This window comes from Argiope bruennichi, chromosome 7 (genome assembly GCF_947563725.1).
Source record: "Argiope bruennichi chromosome 7, qqArgBrue1.1, whole genome shotgun sequence".
NCBI lineage: Eukaryota > Metazoa > Arthropoda > Arachnida > Araneae > Araneidae > Argiope > Argiope bruennichi.
In genome coordinates, this window is record NC_079157.1 from 13622143 (window position 1) to 13646121 (window position 23979).

The 23979-nt window shown below is 28.5% G+C and overlaps 1 protein-coding gene across 1 annotated transcript in view; it reads left to right on the forward strand.

Moving 5' to 3' along the window:
• Positions 1-23979, forward strand: part of LOC129976140 (glutamate receptor ionotropic, kainate 2-like) — a 435413-nt gene that overhangs the window by 180494 nt on the left and 230940 nt on the right. The window contains exon 3 of the mRNA XM_056089551.1: positions 20860-21111. Coding sequence (XP_055945526.1) covers positions 20860-21111 — 252 coding nt within the window. The remainder of the gene's footprint in view (positions 1-20859; positions 21112-23979) is intronic.

Here is a 23979-nt window from a genome sequence, read left to right on the forward strand (position 1 = left end):
TGTTAGAAATATTTTAATACATGCGCTTTGTTAATTAATTAAATAAACCAGTTTTAATTAATACAAAAGTGTTGAATTGTAATGTGAAAGAGTAAATCAAATTATTCTTGAATAGAAATAGTTTCCGCTCTGTTTCCTTAACCTTATTCTAACCAAAATTTTAAATATAAATGAAATGATTCCTGAGTAGAAATAGTTTCCGTTCTGTTTTCCTTAACGTTATTGTAACCAAAATTGTAGGCATAAATGAAATGATTCAAGAGTAGAAATAGTTACCGTTATGTTTCCTTAACATGATTCTACCCAAAATTTTAAACATAAGTTAAATAATTCCTGAGTAGAAATAGTTTCCGTTCTGTTTTCCTTAACGTTATTGTAACCAAAATTGTAGGCATAAATGAAATGATTCAAGAGTAGAAATAGTTACCGTTATGTTTCCTTAACATGATTCTACCCAAAATTTTAAACATAAGTTAAATAATTCCTGAGTAGAAAAAGTTTCGCTTCTGTTTCCTTAACATTGTTCTAACAAAATTTTAAATGTAAGTGAAATGAATCCTGAGTAGAAGTATGTTCCGTTCTGTTTCCTTAACATTATTCTAACCAAAATTCTAAATATAAATGAAATGATTCATGAGTAGAAAATAGCTTCCGTTCTGTTTCATTAATATTATTTTATCGAAATTTTATATATAAAGGAAAATATTCATGATTAGAAATGGTTTCCGTTATGTTTCCTTAACATTATTCGAACCAAAATTTTAACTATAAATGAAATTATTTATCAGTAGGAAAGGTTTTCGTTATGTTTCCTTAACATTTTTCTATACAAAATTTTAAATGTAAATGAGGTTATTCCTGAGTAAAAATGGTTTCCGTTATGTTTCCTTAACATTATTCTACACAAAATTTTAAATATAAAAGAAATAATTCATGAGTAGAAATAGTTTTCATTCGGCTTCCTCAACATTATTCTAACCAAAAGCTTAAATGTAAATGAGGTTATTCATGTGTAGAAATGGTTTCCGTTGTTTCCTTAACATGATTCTGATCAAAATTTTAAATATAAATGAAATGATTCATGAGTAGAAATAGTTTCCATTATGTTTTAACATTATTTTAACCGAAAGTTTAAATGTAAACGAGGTTATTTATGAGTAGAAATGGCTTCCGCTTTTGTTTCCTTAACAGTATTCTACACAAAATTTTAAATGTAAATGAGGTTATTCCTGAGTAGAAATGGTTTCCTTTATGTTTCTTTAACAATATTCGAACCAAAATTTTAAATATAAAAAAAATAATTCATGAGTAGAAATAGTTTTCATTCTGCTTCCTTAACATTATTCTAATCTAAAGTTTAAATGTAAATGTGGCTATTCATGTGTAGAAACGGTTTCCATTGTTTCCTTAACATGATTCTGACCAAAATTTTAAATATAAATGAAATGATTCATGAGTAGAAAGGTTTTCTGTTATGTTTTAACATTATTCTAACCAAAAGTTTAAATGTAAACGAGGTTATTTATGAGTACAAATAGTTTCCGTTGTTTCATTAACATTATTCTACACAAAATTTTAAATATAAAGGAAATTATTCGCGAATATAAATGGCTTCCGCTTTGTATCCTTAACAGTATTCTACACAAAATATTAAATGTAAATGAGGTTATTCCTGAGTATAAATGGTTTCCTTTATTTTTCTTTAACAATATTCGAACCAAAATTTTAGATATAAAAGAAATGATTCATGAGTAGAAATAGTTTTCATTCTACTTCCTTAACATTATTCTAACCAAAAGTTTAAATGTAAATGAGGTTATTCATGTGTAGAAACGGTTTCCATTGTTTTCTTAACATGATTCTGACCAAAAGTTTAAATATAAATGAGGTTATTTATGAGTAGAAATGGTTTCCGTTATGTTTCATTAACATTATTCAACACAAAATTTTAAATTTAAAGGAAATAATTCGAAAATAGAAATGGCTTCCGCTTTGTTTCCTTAACATTATTCTACACAAAATTTTAAATTCAAATGAAATTATTCATGAGTGGAAATAGTTTCCGTTCTGTTTCCTTAACATTATTCACAGAAGTTGTTCCGTTAGTATTCTTCAATAAAGCATGTGATTGAACGAATTTTAATGGTTGGCGAGTGAAGCGAGTAAAGGATGAAAGTTCCTCTCTAATCGCAAATTAATTGCGTTGTTCAGATTTCAAATAGTCTCTTCTAATGGTCTAACATTTAAGGGGTATTTTGGATGAGAGCGTTTCCATTAAATTTTATCTAATGGTGGACATAATGAGCACAGTTTACGGAATCAAACGATATGATGTTCTTGATTTATCATATTAAAATGCATTTTAAGTACCGTATTTATTGTGATAAACGGGATTTAAATGTTATTGGTTTTAATGGTATTTTTCCTTGCGTCAGAAAATGATCAGTATTATCCTCACTGTCTAAATTGTTGCTTTCAGAGCATATGCCTGTAAAGACAATTTATACTCTGGAATTTTAAAAAACTAATCTAAATTGATGCTTTTGACGCTGAGAATTATAATATATTGAAGAATATATTTCTATCTTTATTTGTCTGTAAACAAAATATTCTCTGTAATCAGAAAAATTTAATCTTTGAAGAAAATACATTTCCCTTATTTTGAAATTATTTTTTTGGAATAATTTCTGTCTGAATGTGAGAACAATAATTTGAAAACGCAAGAACGCAGATGAATTAGACTTGATTTTCTTTTCCAATTTGAATTCTAATTTTTGGAAATTCTGAAATTTTAATTTTTGAACGATAGGAGGCTCAAAATTTATATTTTAATTCTAGTTACTATAATGAAAGGAGATGTATTAATTATGAGCATATAAAACACATATTACTTCTAATTAAATTACTGTGTTCATATATCCTTTAGCACTTTTATAAAGAAACAATAAATAAGTTTATAACATAAGTTGAAGAATTTAAGAAGGCAACGGTAAAAAAAATTATGTATAAAGTACATTTTTTTTATTTAAAATCTCTACTAATAATAAAGATTACTGTGTATGTGTGTGTGTCCTACAGAATAGCTTAACTTGGAGTTAAGAAATTTTGTATATTATCTATATATATATCCAGCATAGTTGGTTCCATAGGAGGTCCCAGAGCTTGGCGACAAACTTGGTGACCATTTGGCGACGAATTTGGCGACTTTGGCTCCAAAATAGATTATAAACGAAACATCGAGAATTTTCCCGATCCTTCCATTAGGAGCCGAGATACGCCTCGAACGATCCTGATTGGTTGAGAGGCTTCTACCCCGTCTCCTGAGACCTATAAAAAGAGCTGCAGCTGCCGGGGAGTGGTGGTGAATTGAGCCGTCGTGAACCAGTGGAGTCGAAGAGTAGTCGGAAGCGAAAGAGTAGTTGTAGTCGAAGAGTTGTAGTCGGAAGCGACAGCGCGAGAGTAGTCAGAATCAACGGTAAAGAACTGGCGTTCCAGAGATAAGCGGAGCAGCGACGGAGTGAAGCTAGTGCTGAACTAAGCTGTGCGCTACTGTCTGCAGTAGAGTTTTGTTATATGCTGCTGTTGTTACGGCACGTCTCGGCTGAAGATAATCGTCTTCTGTGCTGTATATAGTGCTGACCTGTGTGTCTTCGTGTAAATAGAAGTCGTTGTTTTATTTTCTACTGCTGCCTGGTGATTGAGCGTTCTTCACACCATATAACTTCCACTATCCAAACGAATTCCGGAAATTTCGTAACAATATATATGCATAATAAAAATTTAAAAGCGAGCAAATTATTCAAGAATTTTGACAATTAAAAAATATCTTTTCTACTTATTTCAATTATAGATTATCGTGATTATTTTCCTTTCTTAAAAATTAATTAATTTTAATTGTTACACTATTCGTGTCAGAGGATTGTTGCTCTTTCCACGTATCCATGACACCATGCAAGAAACTTGCTAGTGAACTGTATTTATAGATGGGAAAATCGTCCAAATAATAAAGAGAACATATCTTGTAAATACGTTATGACTTTATTGTTTTAATGCTGTTGAGATTGTAATGATAAATAATAGAATTTTTAAATCAAAGCTATATATTCTCATTCTAGTAACTTGACATCAGAAAATATGGGTGGGAGAAAGGACTCATTGTAAGCTAAATTTGTCATTGTGAAACAAAAGAAATCATCACTGGCTTGCGTTGATACTTCAAATTTCATTGTTATTCTACAATAACAGTTTAAATAATTTTATTTTACAAAAACTTTCAGAGATTTAAATCTTCAAAAGATACATGCAGCCTGTGAGGTCTTAATTCACTTGTTTTTCCCATAGCCAATTTTGATATCAAGAGTTGGAAGAATATTCTGCTTTTCTCGTGCGTTTAAAAATGACCCAATTAATTAGTTGTGATCAAGATAGGAGTGCACGCATGTCATTGACAGCTTGTAATATTCGTTCGTTACAGGTCATTGATTGTCTTGTTAAAAATTTTCCATTTCACCCTCAGACAAGATTATCTGAAAAATATAAGAAATAAAAAATAATATATTAGAATAATAGAATGATATTCGCTTCAGCTTTCAACTACTATCATACCCCGCAATAAAAATAATATTAAACATTAATGAATTTCATTTCATATATAATTAATATTAAATTTACAGATTCTTTCATATTCGTCAATAATAAATTAGGCAAGCATATGTTATTGCTTCCAAACTTTTGATAAATAGATTTTTAAGCTATATATCAGCTAATTTTTGCGACGAATTACGCGACGAATAGTAATACTTTTGCTGTATTCAATTGCCAATTGGCCATCAACGGCCAATGCAATAATCCTTTCAGTAGAAGGGATGTCTGACCATTATTATGTGGACAACAAGACAGGAATATCCTGAGAAGCAAAGAAGCATTTACATCTATGTATCATTTTCATTTAGCAATAGCAAAGTAGGCAAACATATGTTATAGCTTTGAAACTTTTAATAAACATATTTTTAAGTTTTTTTCCAGCAAATTTGCAATTCCACACTGCGTTAGATCGAATCTATTCGAGTAGTAGAGACGCAACGAATAATATTAATTTTGCTGCATTCAATTGCTAATTGGCCATTAACATCCTGTGCAATAACTCTTACCGCAGAAGTAGCCTCTAGTCATCTTCATACGGACAACAAGAGAGGAATCTCCTGAGAAGCATTTACTTTTTGGGATCATTTTCATCTACATTTATGCTCTACATTCGTTATCTTATCTACATATCTCATTCCCAGAACTGCAAATGTTTATGAAAATAACACTGTCTTCATATCGCAAATTCAAACGAAAACACTTTTTATACATTCTGCATATCTTCTCGACTTTTTTTAAAGAATTGCAAAGCATATTTTAAAGAATTGCAAACATACACAAAGAAACTCCCTCAATGTTTTGTAACAGAACAGCAAACAGCATTGTTCTGCCTTTCTTTCCTTCAAACAAAGAAATAATGATAGGTAAAAGTTGCTCATAAACATCATGTTTTATTCATTTCCATTGATCATTTCAGAAGAGAAAGGATACGAAAGAAAAAAAAAAAGATGTGAAGAAAAAGGAAGAAAGCAATGTTTTCAACTCGTTGAGAGTGCCGAAGCTAAAGATCCTGCAGTTCTTCTTTCGAAATTCAATAGAATCTCAAAGAATCCCCAATACTGAAATTTTCAGTTGCAAAAAATGAATAATGCATGAGACAAATGGATAACACTCAACAAATCGTTCTTTCGTTTTTATGAAAAAATAACCTCCATGAAGTTTTACAGTGCTAACACATGAGTTTGAAAAATATACTTTACTGTCTGTCAATTCTTTTCTAGTAGCTCATTTAGGCGGTGAAATAAAATGAATAAAAATCTCATGTTTACGCAAACGAATTATTTAAAAGTTGTTCTTAAAACATATTTCTTCAATGTAAAATATAATCTCTACTAATAATAAAGATGAATGTGTATGCATTGGAACTCAACAAGCCAGACCATTAGACCTAGAGCTACCAAATTTGCACATATATGATTTGGGAGGTGAAAATGTTCACTTCGAAGCAAATGTTTGAAATTTTAATAGATATTCTGATTATTTAAAATTAAGGGAAAACAGTTATAACATCCGAAAATAATAAAGTACAAAGCTGATATTTCGACCTTTAAAAATGGAATTGTCTTTTTAGTAATACCAATATTGATATCTGAAAATTCTTTTCTGAATTATTTCACTTTTTGATTATTTTCTTTTGAATAATTTTCAACAACAGATTTCACTGTAACATTGAAATCCAAATCGTTTTCCATGTTTCATTAAATAACTAATCACGCAATTTTAACCCTTTGTTGAAAATTATAGAAGACAAATTATGTTCAGTATATGCACAGTTACAGTGCAGGAAATGTTAGAAGACTCTTAACAAGAAAGTCGTGCATTTAATAGTATTATGATGTATTAGTATGTTACGGAATTTGACTTCGTTACGTTTGTTTGTGAGCGCAGTGGGCAAAGAAAGTGAAAGATTATTAAAATAGAATGCTTGGGAAGAGTCTGTTAATGGAATCATAAGCACAAAGTTATGTATAAAATATTTAATTGAAATTAAAAACAGCCTATATTCTCAATGAACTTGCTGATCACCAAAGTTATTTAATATCGAAAAAAATTGATATTACCTGCTTCAGTGTTCACTAAGTGAATGTACAATCCGTTAAACAAGCATATCTGGACACTAACGAAATACACACAATAAAACTGTAATTGTTTATCGTTGCAAAAATATGTTCATTATAAGTACATGAAATATTTCTTCCTTTAAGGAGCCATCTCCATGCTTAAATTTACTCAAAATTATTTTTTTCAAACAGGAAGATTCGATTTCGAATACGTATCTGGATTCATCAAAATAAAAGAATTCGAATACGTATAACATTTTGAAAATTTAAATAAACGGTTGATGAATTATAAGCTACTGAAAAATTAAATTCTTAGAGTTAAATGAGGTTTTCCTTTCTTTTAATATAGTACGTTTAAGATATAAGAAATATTTGACAATAATTCTAAATTTACATAAAAATACTCAGCAAACATGACTAAAATTATGAATTTAAAATATATGAAAGAATATTTTATATTTTAATTGATTTGTGAATTCGCAATTTAAAACTTTTTATTAGAAACTGATAAAAATGTTCTTCGGAATCGAAGTAGGAAGGCCTAATACAGAATTATTCCATATTTTATCTATCCCTGCTTAATAGTTTTTCAAATATGCAACAATAATTAAACGCATTCAGAAGTTTCACATTTTGTCTGTCAGTCCGTTTGTATGCTTGTCTGTCTGAAAACGAAACTCAAAATTGTTTTGTGATGTCGGCTGAAATTTGGCATAGCGAATTCACATCATGTTTATAGATTTCTTCCAGATTTTTAAGGAAATTACAGATAGTCCATATAACTAGCTATTTGAGAGCAAATAAACTCAATAATTAAAAAATCAAAAAGGTAGAAATGGATTATATTCGACACACATATTTAATTTATAAAATATTAACACTATTCTAATTTTGAAGCAACACCGCCGAGCAGTTGACCTTTTGTCTGTCTGTAGTTCCGCATGCATATAAATATAATAACTATTGTAACATGCATATAAATATAATAAGGGAAATGATTTAAATTTATGAAATTTTATATGTTATTTTCTGATTGCAGTTGTATTTTTGTGTCAAATTTTAGGTGTCAATTAATGAAAAAAAGGCGCCGTAAGTACATATTCTAGCAATAATTTCTGTAAAAACAATAAATTCATGGTAAATGTCCATATATTGTAACTATCTTCTACCAATATTATGCATGGTATTCGCGAATCCAAGATCCCCAATTTTATGGGGAGGAAAAGACATAAGACATTTATTAAATAGTATGCAAGATTTTGAGGAAACCACTCCCTCTGATGTGTTAATCGCATAACAACAATTAATTATCAGAACCAGTGGGTTCTTTTGTAATTACAATAAACAGTTACATATTAACAACGGCATACATTCAGTAATATATAAATGCCTTTATTATAAAGTACATATGAATGTTCTAGAGAAACCATTCCTACTGGTTCTGATTACTTCTGGTTTCAAAGGATAATCTATTTCGAAATTTAAGCTTAGATATATATTTCTTTCAGAAATATATCGAAATCTGATTTCCTGAGGTATTTTCACATCGCATATTTAGGCCTCTTGTATTTTAAATCCATCAAATTATGTCTTCCCACATCAGTTGTCGGGCTGGCCTGATAGTAAAGACTCGGCTTCGGAACCGGACGGTTTCAGGTTTGAGACCCAATTCCACCGGAGAACCATCGTGTAAGCGGGACTGGTGCACGTTAAATACAGACGTCCTAACACTGGTGTGGTGTGAAAGCTTGGAGAGGGGTTTGCCAGCTCAGGTGTCGTCCTCGTCATCTGACCACGGATCGAACTTATGAGATCCGTCTCAAAATATCCCTAGTATTGTCTTAAAAAGGAACTGAATTTTTGGAAGGGATGACTACTAGATGTCATCTACGATGAAACAGATTCTATTTGTCTTCAAATGCACTTGAGATAACTGATATAAATTAAAATAGTAATGGTGCAATAAATTCCTCCGGTGGAAGTATGGTGGAAACTCCAAAAAACCTAAAAACAGCAAGTACGAAAACAACAAGGAACTGAAAAAATCCGAATAGTACAAAATCTTTTATTAAAGAACATAGGATAAAATTTTGAATAGACCTATACAGGTGGTTCTGTTCAATTCAGTTCTCAAAGGACAACTGAGAATTTGTTTATCCTGGAATTAAAACTTGCACATATATTTCTTTCAGAAGCGATCTGCTTTCTTTTAACTGAATTCTGTTTTTGCTACTGAAAACTCGCTAGCTCGAAATTCGATTTCCTGTCAGATCCTCATATAGAATATTCGAACCTGTTGTGTTTTAAACCAATCGAAATATATGTTTGTTCCTGTTGTATAGAACATAAATTTTGGAAGGGGTTACATTTGAGATGTCACCCTCGATGAAACAAACTCCAAATACACTTGATTTAACAGATATAGATTAAAATAATATTTATAAAGAGAACTCCGTCCAATGAATATAGGTAAAAATTACAGTAATCCAAAAAAAAAAAAGAAACGCCGAAACATTCCAGCAGAAAGAGAAATTTCATTTTCTTTCTCCAAATAACACAAGTAACTGAAAAGGCGAAATGTACACAAAAATAGCACGAGCAGAAATCAAAAATATATAAGCAACAAATCGTTTTGAGACATCTGCTGAAAAACAAAACGCCCAGACAGAATTCGATGGATATCAGAAATCTTAAGAGAGAATTCACTCGATTATTCGCTTCAGTTATGATCTCTCTGGCATTTATAGTCTGCGAAATAGGATGTCTTATTCTCCAGAAAGATCCAAATCATGGCTCCTAGTAGAGAATTCGTCGGATTCCAGCAGAATAGAGAACTTTCTTTTTCGTCGCCAAAGTTTCTACATTCCATACCAATCCCCAAACGGTAGCCAAGTTTGTCGCCAAGACCGGTTTCAATAAGTCGGCAACCATTTAAAGCAGTTTATAATTTTTCCCCCTTACCCTGATACTTAACTGCACGAAGAAGTAACATTAAAGATTTGTAACAATTGAACCGAATTATTGATTCAAGTGTTCTTCAAAAGCCTGATGGTAACAAATCAGAAAAATGAGAAAACCAAACTCATTTTAAATTAATAAATTAATGTTTACATAAGATTAGAAAATGCTTGAGAATTGCGGCACGTGTAAACAAACATTGTTCTGAAACTTATTATATTTTAGATGGATGGAATTACATCTTTTATATTTCTCACATAATTCTTCAGTAAAATGTGTTCACTAAAATTAGGCATTTCAAAATTTTAATTACATTGTTACTTAATTGAAAATTACACAAACTATTTAAGCTTACCCAGAATAATGTCGAAATATATTATCACACAAAATGCATCGTTAAAATTTGGAAGATTAGACTTTAGGTGACATGAACTCAATTTTCCTCAAACCTTTCTCTAGTTTTATAACATTTTCAAAATACTTATAATTGAATTTTACAAAACAATAGATCATTGTTTTATTTCCTGTATTTATACATAGGCAGGCATATTTCGAATATATTTTAAATGCATTTTTCAGTGCACATTATCTAGATAAATTATGAATATATTTTTAAAAATAATATTAAGATAGACGAGTTAACCCAAAATCAATTGAATTCGAATCATTTTCAATTTTAATACCAAATTATTAAAAAACTCTTTTTGTCTCAAACTATTTAGAAAAAAAGCAATCTTAAATGAACTTAATTAAATTCATGTTTAATCGTCCAATTCAGCTTCGTGAGTTTAATCCGTTTAAATTAAATTTTCCTGAAGGATTACCTAATATTTCTTAGTTAAACAACTTCCATTTTATCATTTTAGCTTCTGCAAACAAATATCCCCTGGCTTTATTTGCATATTTTTCATCCTCACATAAAATGTTTAAGCATACTTATGGGAGCACGGAGAAATGTATTTTATTCCTCGCTGGGTTTATTCCCCTCTTTAGATTCAATTCTTAAGTTCTCCTTTCTCTGTTTCCTTAATGAGGTTGCCGCCAAGATGTTGGATTCGCCAGTTTTGCCTAATTGTTGGTCATAGGGTAAATGCCTCTTAATCTATAAAAGCAAGCCATAGTTTCCCAGACGATAAAGAAAAAAGGAAATTGATGCTGTTAGGGAAGAAATAATTGTTTTATAGGAATTGTAAGAGTGTAGTGTTTTATTCTAGTGCAAACTTTTACTGGACGGTCTCTTTTTATCTTTAAAAAAATCTTATGGGTAGCTTAGTTATATTAATATGTTTTCATTTTTCTTTTTTATTTGGAAGGAACAAATATTATTTATCAGCTAATGGGTAAGAAATTAATTTGCTAATATAACCAAATTTCATGAAATTTATTTTTTAATGTTGGGATGCATCACTTTTTATTGCAGTTACATCGATATATGTACAAAATTAATTTACACGGATTTTTAGCAGATCAACACTTCACATACAAACTCTATTTCAGTTCTGAAAAACATTTTTATGTTTGAAAATATTGCTTCATGACAGAATGTCGAACAAAATCCAGTGCTTTATATTCAATCATATGAGGAAAAAAATTGATAAGTACAATATAAATTGTGTTTCATTTTTAAAAATAGATTAAATTTATTTTGTTAAAAGTTAAAGATCTATAAATTAATGAATTTATTACTTGAAAGATTTTATACTAAAATTTAGGATCGTACCTTGGATGTATTTGTAGAAACTCTTTTTTTTCTTTCATATGTTTTCAATCAATAATTTATTTATAATTAAAATACAATTATCTCTATGCTTTTACAATAATAAATAATTAAAATATAACAATTATATTTACAATAATTAAAATATAATTATAATTCCTCTTTTATATTGAGGTATGCTAAATATATGGCTTATATAGTGCCTTTTGAAAACAGAGAAAATAATTTTCGTAAGAAGATAATAGCTATGGTTGTATAATCAGAAACATTGTTAAAACCTCTTTTTAATATTAGACGGTAGTCTTAAAGTCTCAAAGGATAATTAATAAAAAGAAAAAAAAGTGAAACTAAGAAATAGCATTCTCTAACAAATTCTATTAAAAAAATTATGAAACAAAAATATTCTCTTTTTGCTTTAATAACTTAATATTAAACATGCTTTTTGCATGAGTTACACAACTTTTAGCAATTTTTTTATGAATAATAGAATAGAATGGGATTTTCTTTGTTGGCTGTCCACATGGTAGAACTTTTAAACTGCAATAATCAAATTTGGAAATATTACATTTTAGAAGTTTGGAAGTGTCACCACAAAATATTTTTTTAAAATCGTAATTGGAATTTTTATTAATTAAAAATTTTCCTGAAATATTATAGCATAAATACGATTTCCACATTATTTTGAAATTCTAAAAATTATTAATTCAATGATATAAGTTTATACTTAATAATACATTTTCCTGATTTTGATAATTTTTAAAAATACATTTGTGTATGTTTTTTTTTTCAATATCTTCATTGTTTCAGCAATTACTTTATACTGTTTCTTGTTGTCATTTTTAAATTTAAAAAATATTAATTATGTTTACATTTTTTATTCTGTATTAATTTGTAATGGAATTTTTCTTTCTGTTTTTTTTTTATTAATTATTTGTGAAATCTAAACAAATCTCATCAATACATTTATACAATAGAAAATAATTCCTGTATTTTGAATCATTTTGATTGCTGATCCTTAATGTTATTCAATATATTTCGATTCAATTAACATGTTGTATGTGACCATATAATGTGGTAAGCTATCCCATAACTGCTAAGTGAAGTAAGTGCGTAAATGAAGTTAAAACATTGTATAAGGCAACAAGCAATTAGATATTAGCATTTTCATGTATTTTTGGCATGTAAATTCAATCCATTAAGGAGACTTGAGCACACAAAGCAGAACAATTGTAAAACATTTTAAATGATGTGACTTATTTTGTTTAAATCTTTAAGTTTAAAAGATATTCTTTTGTTCAAGAACCAAGGAACATCAGATTGCACACAAATGTTTAAATTTAAATCAAATACAACCGTTATTTCAGATGAATCTTGTTACCAAAGAAAGGTAAATATTTAACAAAAATATCTTTAAACTGAACTGGAAATAAGAATATTTATTAACTGTAAAATTCTAAATGAATATTTAGGAATGTTTTTGTTTGTCTGAGTAAAAATATCCGAGACTTTCCTTAGTAAAATCGCTTTGTTGAAAATACAATTACTACGCAACAGTAATTTGTAGAAATTTTGTTTGAGACGTCTGCTTCTCTATCCATTCGAGCTCGAGCCTCTCAGAGAAAATGGAAATTGTGAAAATATCTTATTCCTGAGAAATTCTATTTCCTCCTAAGCTTCCAAAATGAGTTGCTCTCTTCCCGGCTTCCTAATGAGGCTGCAGCCAGGTTGTATGGGCTCTCCTACTTTGCCTAATTGTCTGCCTTACAGGAAATGCTTTCCCAGAGGACAGAAGTGAATCTGCCATCAAACGTCTGTAGAAGATAGCACGTTGTTAGAGGAAATGATGCAATCATTCTTCTGAAGACAGAACTGCATTGTGATTTTCTTTACAGATGCTTTATGTGTAGTCTGAATTATAAATTAGGTGCTGTTGTAGGGTATTAATCATCATCATTTTCTGATCATTTGAGAAAGTGTATTTTCTGATTGATTAAAATCTTAAAAATTGTTAATAATTTAGATCCATTCGGTAATAACTTTTTCGCCTTTCTTACTGATTGCTAAAAGTTATAACAAGGCATTTTATATAACGTGCTCTTGAAAACTTTCCCAGAAAAATATTTTTAAATTAAAATTTGATAAATATGAAAAACATGATATTTCAAAATCTTTATTAAACTTAAAATTTGATAGAAATGTAAAACATGATATTTCAAAATCTTTTTGAAATTTAAAATTTGATAAATATCCAAAGCATGATATTTCAAAATATTTTTTTTAAATTTAAAATTCAATATATATGTAAAACATGATATTTCAAAACCTTTTTTAAATTTAAAATTTGATAAATATGAAAAAAATATATAATTTTTTTTTAATCTTTAAAATTTGATAAATTTGTAAAACATGAAATTTCAAAACTTTTTAGAACTTAAAATTTGATAAATACTAAAAAGATGATCACAAAAACATGTCCCAAAAAGAGATTTTAGGACTAATACTCGTGGGTAAATTGGTAGAGAATCAAACTGTTATCTGCTTCTTTGGGATTTGAATCTAAGCGTTTTAAATCTAGCATTTTTTGTTCTACATAGTTCTAAAGTTTTTTCTCAAACTGGGAATCATTATTTCTGTCAATTGTATTAATTACTGCTTTGTTCGTTTATTTTACAAGCTATTTCTAGAAAATAAATTCGTTTTAATGCTTAATTGCATTCAACGATTTCTTGCATCGTTGTAAAAGCATTGTTGCGGAGAATCATAAAGTAAATTTCGATGAATGAAATGCAAAAAACTGGATAACGAATAACGAATAAAACTGAATAAAAAACTGGAAACCTGGATAAGAAATCATGTAACATAGTTTCTATAAGCATAGCTCAGATGTATGTAAAATACAGTTCTTGTAGACAATAACAACACAAACAAACAGCAAATTGATGAGAAGGAAACAGTAGTAATATTCAGCATATGCCACTAGATAGCCAGTTCCATGATCAACTTGTCAAGAAATTCATTTAGCATTTCGGGTTTGTATAGTATTTCTGACTGAAATGGAGATCACATGGAATTCTCTAGAAATATCTTCGGCTCTCGATTACTGATAGATTAAGGATGAAAAGTAATGAGCTTTCATAACGTATCATTTTTGTTGTCAAAGGTGGCTACTTCGTCGCCAAATGGTCGCCATATTTCTCACCAAGATTGGAGGTCATTGGTATCCATTCAGAATACATCAAACCTCCCTATTAATCTCTTTTTCTAACTATGAGACAATTATAACAAAGAAGAGATTGAATAGATTTGTACCAATATGGTATGAATTATTTTTATAGACAAACCTAAACATGAAAAATATTAACAACTGTTTAGGAAATAACAGTTAGAATTCTATTGATTCAACTCCTTACTGCACAAATCTCTCGATGTCATTTTACATAAACAACTGAGATGCCAATTATTATCATGTCAAATAAACAAGTTATTTTCTGATAACGAATGCTTTATCCTTTTAATTTTATATAGTTTCCCTTTAAATTCGTTTGGAATTTTAATTACTTATTTCCTCCAAGTCATTCAGATTTCGATAAAATGACATAAGAAAGAAAAGTCAAAGCTGTTTAAAGGAAGTAAACCTGCGTTTTAAATTTCAATTAAAATGAAACAGAAATAAAGGATTTTAAACAAAACTTGAACACAATCAGTGTTAACAACACACGAAATTCTCAGATAAATTCGTTACTTGTCATCGTCAGCTGCTCTGTTTCGAAAGTCTGAAATATTTTCATGATGTGTTTAGAAAATGGTGCTTCAGGAAATTGATACAATTAATTATTGAAATAGTTCTGTTTCCGACGTTTAGAGTGTTTCAAATTCATTTCAAACCCGCTTTTGTTGAAAAAGAATAGCTTGATAAAGTGTATTCAAATTCCGGCAGTTAAGTTTGTTTTCAATCATTTCATATGCCTCACGCCTTAGAATCGATCTGATATTGAAATAGAAGATTCCACACTAAATCAATCGAAGTATTCTCTCATATATTTACGTAGTAAATCTATTCAACCAGCCAGTAAACTGCTTTATGAAATGGATTTTATATGCTATTAATAAAGATAATATAAAATAAATACAACAAGATGCATGTTGAAATATAACTTGTATATTTAATAAAATCAATATCGCTAGGTATGAAATAAAATAATTAATATGTATGATATGAAAAAAGAACGTTTTTTTATGTGAAATCCTCATTATTTTTGTGTCACGCAAATTGTTTTTATTATTGTCTAATACTAAATTTCAAATGGTTCGTTTTAAACTTTAAGTCCGTTTAGAACTCCGATATAATATTATCCAATATATACTCCGATATAATTATGGCATTTTTACTTTGTCAAAATAGCATAAAAAAAGCGAGAATGATTTAAAAGAAATGAATCTATGCTTTAAATCTGTATAAAATTGAAACGAAACAAATATATTTCAGCAAAATTTGCACACGAATTAGTGTCAACAACATTCCGCTGAATTCTCAGATTAACTCATTAGTTGTCATGGTAACCTGCTTTGGTTCAAAATAAATCATATATTTTCATGATTTTTTTTTTTTTTTTTGAAAATGGTGCATCTGAAAGTTGATATAATTTGTTATTGAAATGATTCTGTTGTTTTTGGCATTTAGAATGTTTAAAATCTCTTTAAATCCCACTTGTGAAAAAGAGAAAAAAAATAATAAAGAAAGAAATGAAATCTATGATCCCAAATTTTAAGTTATCACGTGAGAACATTATTATTTTTAAGTCATTATTTGTCTTAATTAATTTAAGTCATTAACCAGTTTAAACCAGTTTACGAGAGCTCCAAAACTTTTTTGGCAGCCAAGAAAAAAATTAAAAATAAAAATTGTCATTTATGCTTTATTCATTGCCTACACGATTTCGATCTTCAAAAACATATAACCAAAACAACATCATGTTCTCACAAAAAGGAATGCTACGTTTAGAAGCTGAATAACTAGCGTTTCCGTCGCAATGCGATTTCTAAATGATAAACTATTTACCATTACATTTTTAAACATAATTATTTAAATAGAATTGTTATGAAAACAATATTTTTGTAAACCCAAACTACTATTTTCTTATTTCTGAGATCATAAAACAGTTTCATAATGGATTAATCTTAGAACAGCAGGCAGATCATTCAATGTTTCTCACTTAAGAATGAATGAAATGATATTTCCCCATTGAGTAAAAAAGAAAAAACATTTATTGAAACTGTTATTATACGCCAGTGAAGTGTTTTTGAACATATTATAAAAAAAACTCTGAAAAAAATTATATTTTATGAAAATAAGAGCTATGATGTCATTGTTATAGGTCAACCTTTTAAAAACGCATCTACATTCAAAAAAACATACATAATAATAATGCAATACTGGTCAAAGCAGGTAAAAAAATAGATGCGATTAAAAGATGATGAAAATTGCCATTTATGCTTTATTCATTGTCTACGTGATTCCGAGCTTCAAAACCTCCGATCCAAATAGTTATTATCTCACATGATAATAACTTGGTAAAGTGTATCCAAGTTACGATATGTTAAATGCATTTTCAAATCATATTTTTTTGGTTTAGATTTTGCAATCAATTTTATGATGGAATAACAATTGATGAGTTCTGCCTATAATTTTCTATTGATTTACATAGTTATGTGATTCAATCAAACATTATAAAAAATTAGGCTGCAGATTGTAATACATTTTATTTGTTATTGGTGCGAAAAGAATTAATTTTGTTTTTTTCCCTTCATGCCAGGTTTTTATATATATATATATATATATATATATATATATATATATATATATATATATATATATATATATATATATATATATATATATATATATATATATATATATATATATATAAACTATGTAGTAAATTCGTAAAGAAAGTCAAAGTAATAAAGTGTATTTTGTATTTAAATACATAATGTAGAATACTCATAAATAAATATCTGAACTTTTCAGGAAGAATCATTTTTTTTTTCAGATTTTCAAGAAGTTTCGACTTTTTTTTCCAGTTTTTCATTTCTTGTGTGCCTTAAGCATTTTTATTACATTATTTATTTTTTAATATAAAATCATAAATAAAAAGACTTATCGTGAGCATAAAAACTGAAATTTTACATTTTTAATAAAATATCGAAAACACAAGATAAAAACATTTATTTCCACATATTTTGAATGGAATAAATAAATATTTTTATTTCAAGTTTATTCAAAAATTTTATTCATAATCACCATATATATTTCTTTTGCTAACTGGAATTAAGGCATCTGTTTTTAATCTGTATGTCCGTAGTAAATATAATTATGTTTGCCTTCACTCTTGATTAAATCTTTTCTCCTATGAAGCAAATATTATATTCCTGTACGATTGGAATGCCTTTCGTTTCCTCAAACTACAGCGTGACATTTCTACTGTCTCGAGAAGGCTTAAATTATTCATATTTAAATTTCTTACTCTCTTCTTTATGCAATTTAATCTTTATTATTCTTGGTATATCTGAAACGTTTGAAATATGAAACCAAGCGGACTTGAAAATAAATTAATCAAGTTAGTTTTAAATTATAAAATCTACGTGCAGCTCTTGCAACAAAGCTCAAATTAATGAAGTAGGAAATTCCAAATTGATTTTTTTATTTATTTTAAAACATTGATTTTTCAGGGAAAATATACAATAAATTTCAGTTTTTTTAAAAAAATTAAATTTTTTTTCTGCCATCTTTAATTTTTTTTTAAAGATTTCAAATACTTAATCAACATTTCAACTTTTTTCTTACATTTTAATATATTTTATTTTGAAATATGTATAAGTGATACAACAATTTAACTAATTTTTATATTAACAGTCATTACTTACAATTTCCAGATATTAGAAAAAATTAAATAAATGAAATATTTTGCCTAGTCATTTGAAGACAAAAGACTTGTTAAAACCTTTATTAATGAAATTAAAATTATGAGATTTTTATATTAATTATAAATTTTAATTATGAAATTCAATTATGAAGTATTTGAATTTACTGAAATGAATATCACCCTTTGTTGAATTAATAGGATTATATATTGCCGAAACCTTCTAATTAATACTCATGGGTAAAAGACGGGGACGGCATTGAAATGTTACCATTTCTTTAAATCACATTAGAGGGAAGGCGTTCGACCTTCTTTTATTTTTAACATGCTAGATTACAAGTAAGGAGAATCTTTGATAAAATAAATACTCAGCTCCCAGCCGTTCGCATGCGGATTCTGCCATAACGTCATCGGTACCACCATCAGGTTTTTTAACCTAACATAACGTCAAAATTATGAATAAAAATCTCATAATTTGAAAAGCTTGCAAAGCCAAACAAATAAAATTTTGATGTAATAATTGGAACTACCCGCTGAGAAAAACTTACGGCCCTTTCTATGATATAAGAACTATTTGAAAGCAAATCTAGATAGTATATAAAAGCGTTTTACGTCAATGAACGGTTTTAGTAAATTTGATACCAGATATTTTGATATGACTGGGAAAAACAAATATTTCTAAGAAACTAAAATTATACGATCCATGAAATGAACGTTTTAAAAGATAATTAGAAAGATTTGTTTATCTTTTGGGAAGTTAATTGATTTTTATGTTTGAATTTGATTTTTATATTTGAATACTATTTTGCATTTCTGTTTGTTGTTTTCTCAAATTGTAATATTTGATATAATTTTCTTACGAAACATTTCATAAATTAAATTCTAATAAACATTATTTGGTTCAAATTTGGTGTAATAATATCTTAATATGTTCTGTATTTCCTGAACTAAAATATAAGTAATATATTCATTTAATAATACTTTACTGTCTTAATGCCCCACAGAGTGGAAAAACTCGAAAATTTCATTTTATTGATCAGCTGAGTTCTATTTTATTAAAAGAATGTAAAGAGATGCAGCTAATTTTTTTAGTTAAGGACCTAGATAATATATTTCTTAAGCTATTCGCAAAATTGTAAGAAAATCCTTTGATGACCCTTTAAAATGGAAGTTTTTTCTTTTCCTTTATATCGTTTTCTAGATAAAATAAGGCCCTTTTTTCCATTTTTTAAAACCTTTGTCACTTAAATGGTATATTTTGGTTTCATATGTTTTTTTAAAATCTTTTTAATGCAAATATTCTAACATATAACTAGTTTATAGTGTTTTTCAAAAAAAAAAAGTATCCAGAACGTACCTTAACGTTATCTAACCTTATTTCCTGAAACGTACATGAGATAAAAGAAGGCGCAATGCAAACGAGTCTATTTCATTTATCGGTATAAAAAACATAATAAGGAATACACTAGCACATTATTCCTTTTTTCACAGATATCCAATGTAATGTACACATTTTCCTTTACTACATTTTAACACACATTTGTTGGAATTGTAAAGGAACAAAAGATAGCTTAATTTAGTTTTTGATTTTTTCCACTGCATTTCCTTATTCGTTTTCGTTATCGTTTATGCTTCTACAAAATGTTTCTGCAATTTCTGGGATGAAAGATAAAACGAATACGATTGCTCATGTCACAAATTGGCATATTAAAGGCTTAAAACGAAGAAAAAAATCTAAATATTTCTTTTTAATTTATTAAAAATATAAATATTCTGTGTTTTAAACTCAAAAATAAATTAATATAGTTCTACATAGCACCTGAAAATAAGAATCTTTACGAGAAATTTTTATAGGAAAAATATTTTTTTCCTCTTTCTTTTCCATAGTCATATTTGAAACTAATGATTTCAAGTCATTTTAACAAACATTTGTTGAATTTGTAAAGGGATACAATTTAAGTTAATCCATTTTTCTTTAACTTTTTCAATTATATTACAATATTCTTTTTTGTTATATTTATTCTTCTATGAATATTATTGCAGTTGCTTGAACAGGAAAAAAAATGTTTTATCAGCTCACAGTTTGGCATACTGAAGGCTTGAAATGAAGGGAAAAAAAATTCAAATATTTGTTTTTAATATGTAAAAAATACAAATATTCTGATGTTTTAAAAAGAAAAAAAAACTTAGTCCAAATTAACTTAACATAAATCAAATAAGAATCTTAACGAGAGACTTTTTGCAGAATTAATTTTTTTTCTAATTCTTGTCATTAGTCATATTTGAAACGAATGATTTACTCATTTTATTAAACTTTTGTTGAATTTACAAAGGAATAAAATGTATGTTAATTCATTTTTTTCATTCACATTTTTTTCTAAGTATTTTTCTGTGTGCTTCTTTTTTCTTCTTCTATTAGTCGAGGGCGTAGCTGAAAGAGTTTTATAAAATTGGCTGATATTTCTGTGCATTCAACTTGTTATAATTACCGAGAAACTAATGCTTAGATATTTTCATGCACTGCATTCTATATAAAACATGCTTCTTTTGTGCGTTCCAGTGTGTGACCTGTTGGGCGAGGGCATGGCTGCAATATTCGGGCCCCAGTCCACCGAGTCCAGTAGTGTGGTGCAGTCCACCTGCGGGGCGCTGGAAGTTCCCCACATCCAGACCAGGTGGGAATACAGGTTGAAGCCCAGACGGCACAACATCAACCTCTATCCGCCCCCAAATGCACTCGGGGCGGCATACCTGGCCTACGTCAAAGAGAAGAATTGGAAGATGTTCGCTATTTTATACGAAACCAATGACGGTAAGCTCAAAATTCAAATTACATTTCAGTTCAAATGTGAATCCATACCATGTGTACCATTCATTTGTACCATTGTCCCATTCTTTTGTGATTGCTCAACTCACCTAGAGTTTTGACAAGAATGATAAATGATAGAACGTGGCAAGCTAATACAGCAAGTTGCGCAATACACAGGCCACAATTGTGTCACTGAAACAATATTCAAAATGCATACAGGTTGTGGCGAATTGTGAGGCACGAGGATAGAACCTGGGACCTTGTGGTTCGCAGTACAGTAAAATGACCATGATACAAAAGCAATTGCTCGGGTAGCGTATCTGTTAACTGGCTTATAGGTTTTCACCACAGACTCTCCCTCCAGTGAGTCGGAGGTGAGACGAATGATATGGCTGTTGAGTGGTGATGTATTAACTGTTGATTTTAATGCGCCTGTACCCATTTGAGTAGTGCTAAGCGTTATGGCGAGGTTGCTGCGTCAAGTGAGTCTGACGAGTTTGGTTGCGGGTAGATGGCGCCACTACAGCTGTACGAAGGTCGAAGGTTCATCGTCTGAGGTCAACAATGTGGCGAATTGAGATGAGCGAGGATAGTACCTGGGACCTTGTGGTTTGCAGCCGAGTAACATGACCACAATACAAAAGAAATAGCTGTTAACTGGTTTATAAGCTTTCACCACAAGGTAAATATGGCTGTATTCAGTAGAATATTAGAAGAAAAAAAACATTGGCGTAATGGCTGAACCTGGATTCTTTTACCATGAGTTAGCGGTTGTATAATGAATTGGATCAGAATAAATTTTCAATGGGAAACGAACATTCTTAAATACAACATGAAATACTTGTTTGGAAATCAATAAACTGAAAATTTCAGAAACACAGCTATATAAAACAAGGGCTCACATGGAATAATTGACGCAAATATTTCTCTACCTTTTTACTCCTCTATATCTGGTACCATTATTTGATATTAAACCATACGTTATTTGTATATATTGTAATAATGCATAGTTACATTATTACAATCACACCAGACATTATTAGACATTATTATTACAATCATACCAGACATTATTAAACATTATTATTACAATCATACCAGACATTATTAGACATTATTATTACAATAATACCAGACATTATTAGACATTGGTATTACAATCATACCAGACATTATTATTACAATAATACCAGACATTATTATTACAATCATATCAGTCATTATTATTACAATAATACCAGACATTATTATTACAATTATATCAGACATTATTGGACATTATTATTACAATAATACCAGACATTATTAGACATTATTATTACAATCATATCAGTCATTATTATTACAATCATACCAGACATTATTAGACATTATTATTACAATCATATCAGTCATTATTATTACAATAATACCAGACATTATTAAACATTATTATTACAATCATATCAGTCATTATTATTTCAATAATACCAGACATTATTAGACATTATTATTACAATCATATCAGTCATTATTATTACAATAATACCAGACATTATTATTACAATCATATCAGTCATTATTATTACAATAATACCAGACATTATTATTACAATCATATCAGTCATTATTATTACAATAATACCAGACATTATTATTACAATCATATCAGTCATTATTATTACAATAATACCAGACATTATTATTACAATCATACCAGACATTATTATTACAATCATACCAGACATTATTATTACAATCATACCAGACATTATTATTACAATCATACAAGACATTATTAGACATTGTTATTACAATCATACCAGACATTATTAGACATTATTATTACAATCATACCAGACATTATTAGACATTGGTATTACAATCATACCAGACATTATTAGACATTATTATTGCAATCATACCAGTCATTATTATTACAATAATACCAGACACACATTATACAATATGAATACCAGACATTATTAGATATTGTAGGGCCGATTTGAAAGAAGGGTCACGAAATTCTTGACCTTGAAGTTCTTAACCTTCGGTTAGAACAGATGATAAGAGTACTGACAGGGCATTGCAATTACTTAGCGAGTGGCTGTGTATTAAGAAGGTGATTAACAATTACATTGATCAGTAATGATAAGTTATTAACAACATTTACAGAAAAAGAGAAAAGAAAGACATTTATGTATAGCATTTTTCAACAATAAACGCTCAAATGTCATGTCGGCGTCATAAAACTATAGCTAAATTTTATGCAGGATAAGGCTGCGAGGCTTCTTAACATTCTTTAGAAGTATTTGGGCCTTAAGGTTCAATTTCTTTAATATCGATACCGTCGCTTCTATCCAGTTTTTCAAAGAATCATGTTGGTAATTTTGTATAAAATTATTTAATGTAGCAAGAGTGAGATCTTTAAGAATGGCATTACTTCTAACAAATAATGGTTACTAATTTGATAACCATCACATTTTGAAATAATATTCTAAGAAATTTTCAAAAATTTTACATTTTTGTAACTTTGGGAGCTTATTTATTTTTTTTTCTAATTTTTCAAATCCGTATTAAAGATTTTTCAATGTTCCTTTGATTATGGTTTAAGATACATATAAGCTCCCACAATAGTTGGATTTTTTTTTTTTTTGCTTTGACGTCAAAGGAAAGTTAAAAAGTGCGACCTATATTTATGCATGTAGCAAATATTTTATTATTCAGATGTAATTTGATATTAATAAATCTGTTTTGTTCCAACTCCTTAATGCATAAATTAATGATAATAATAATAATAATAATTAATGATAAATAAAATTAATGATGTTTTGTTCCAACTCCTTAATGATAAATTTAATAGATAATTCAATAATTTGAAAGATAAAACAC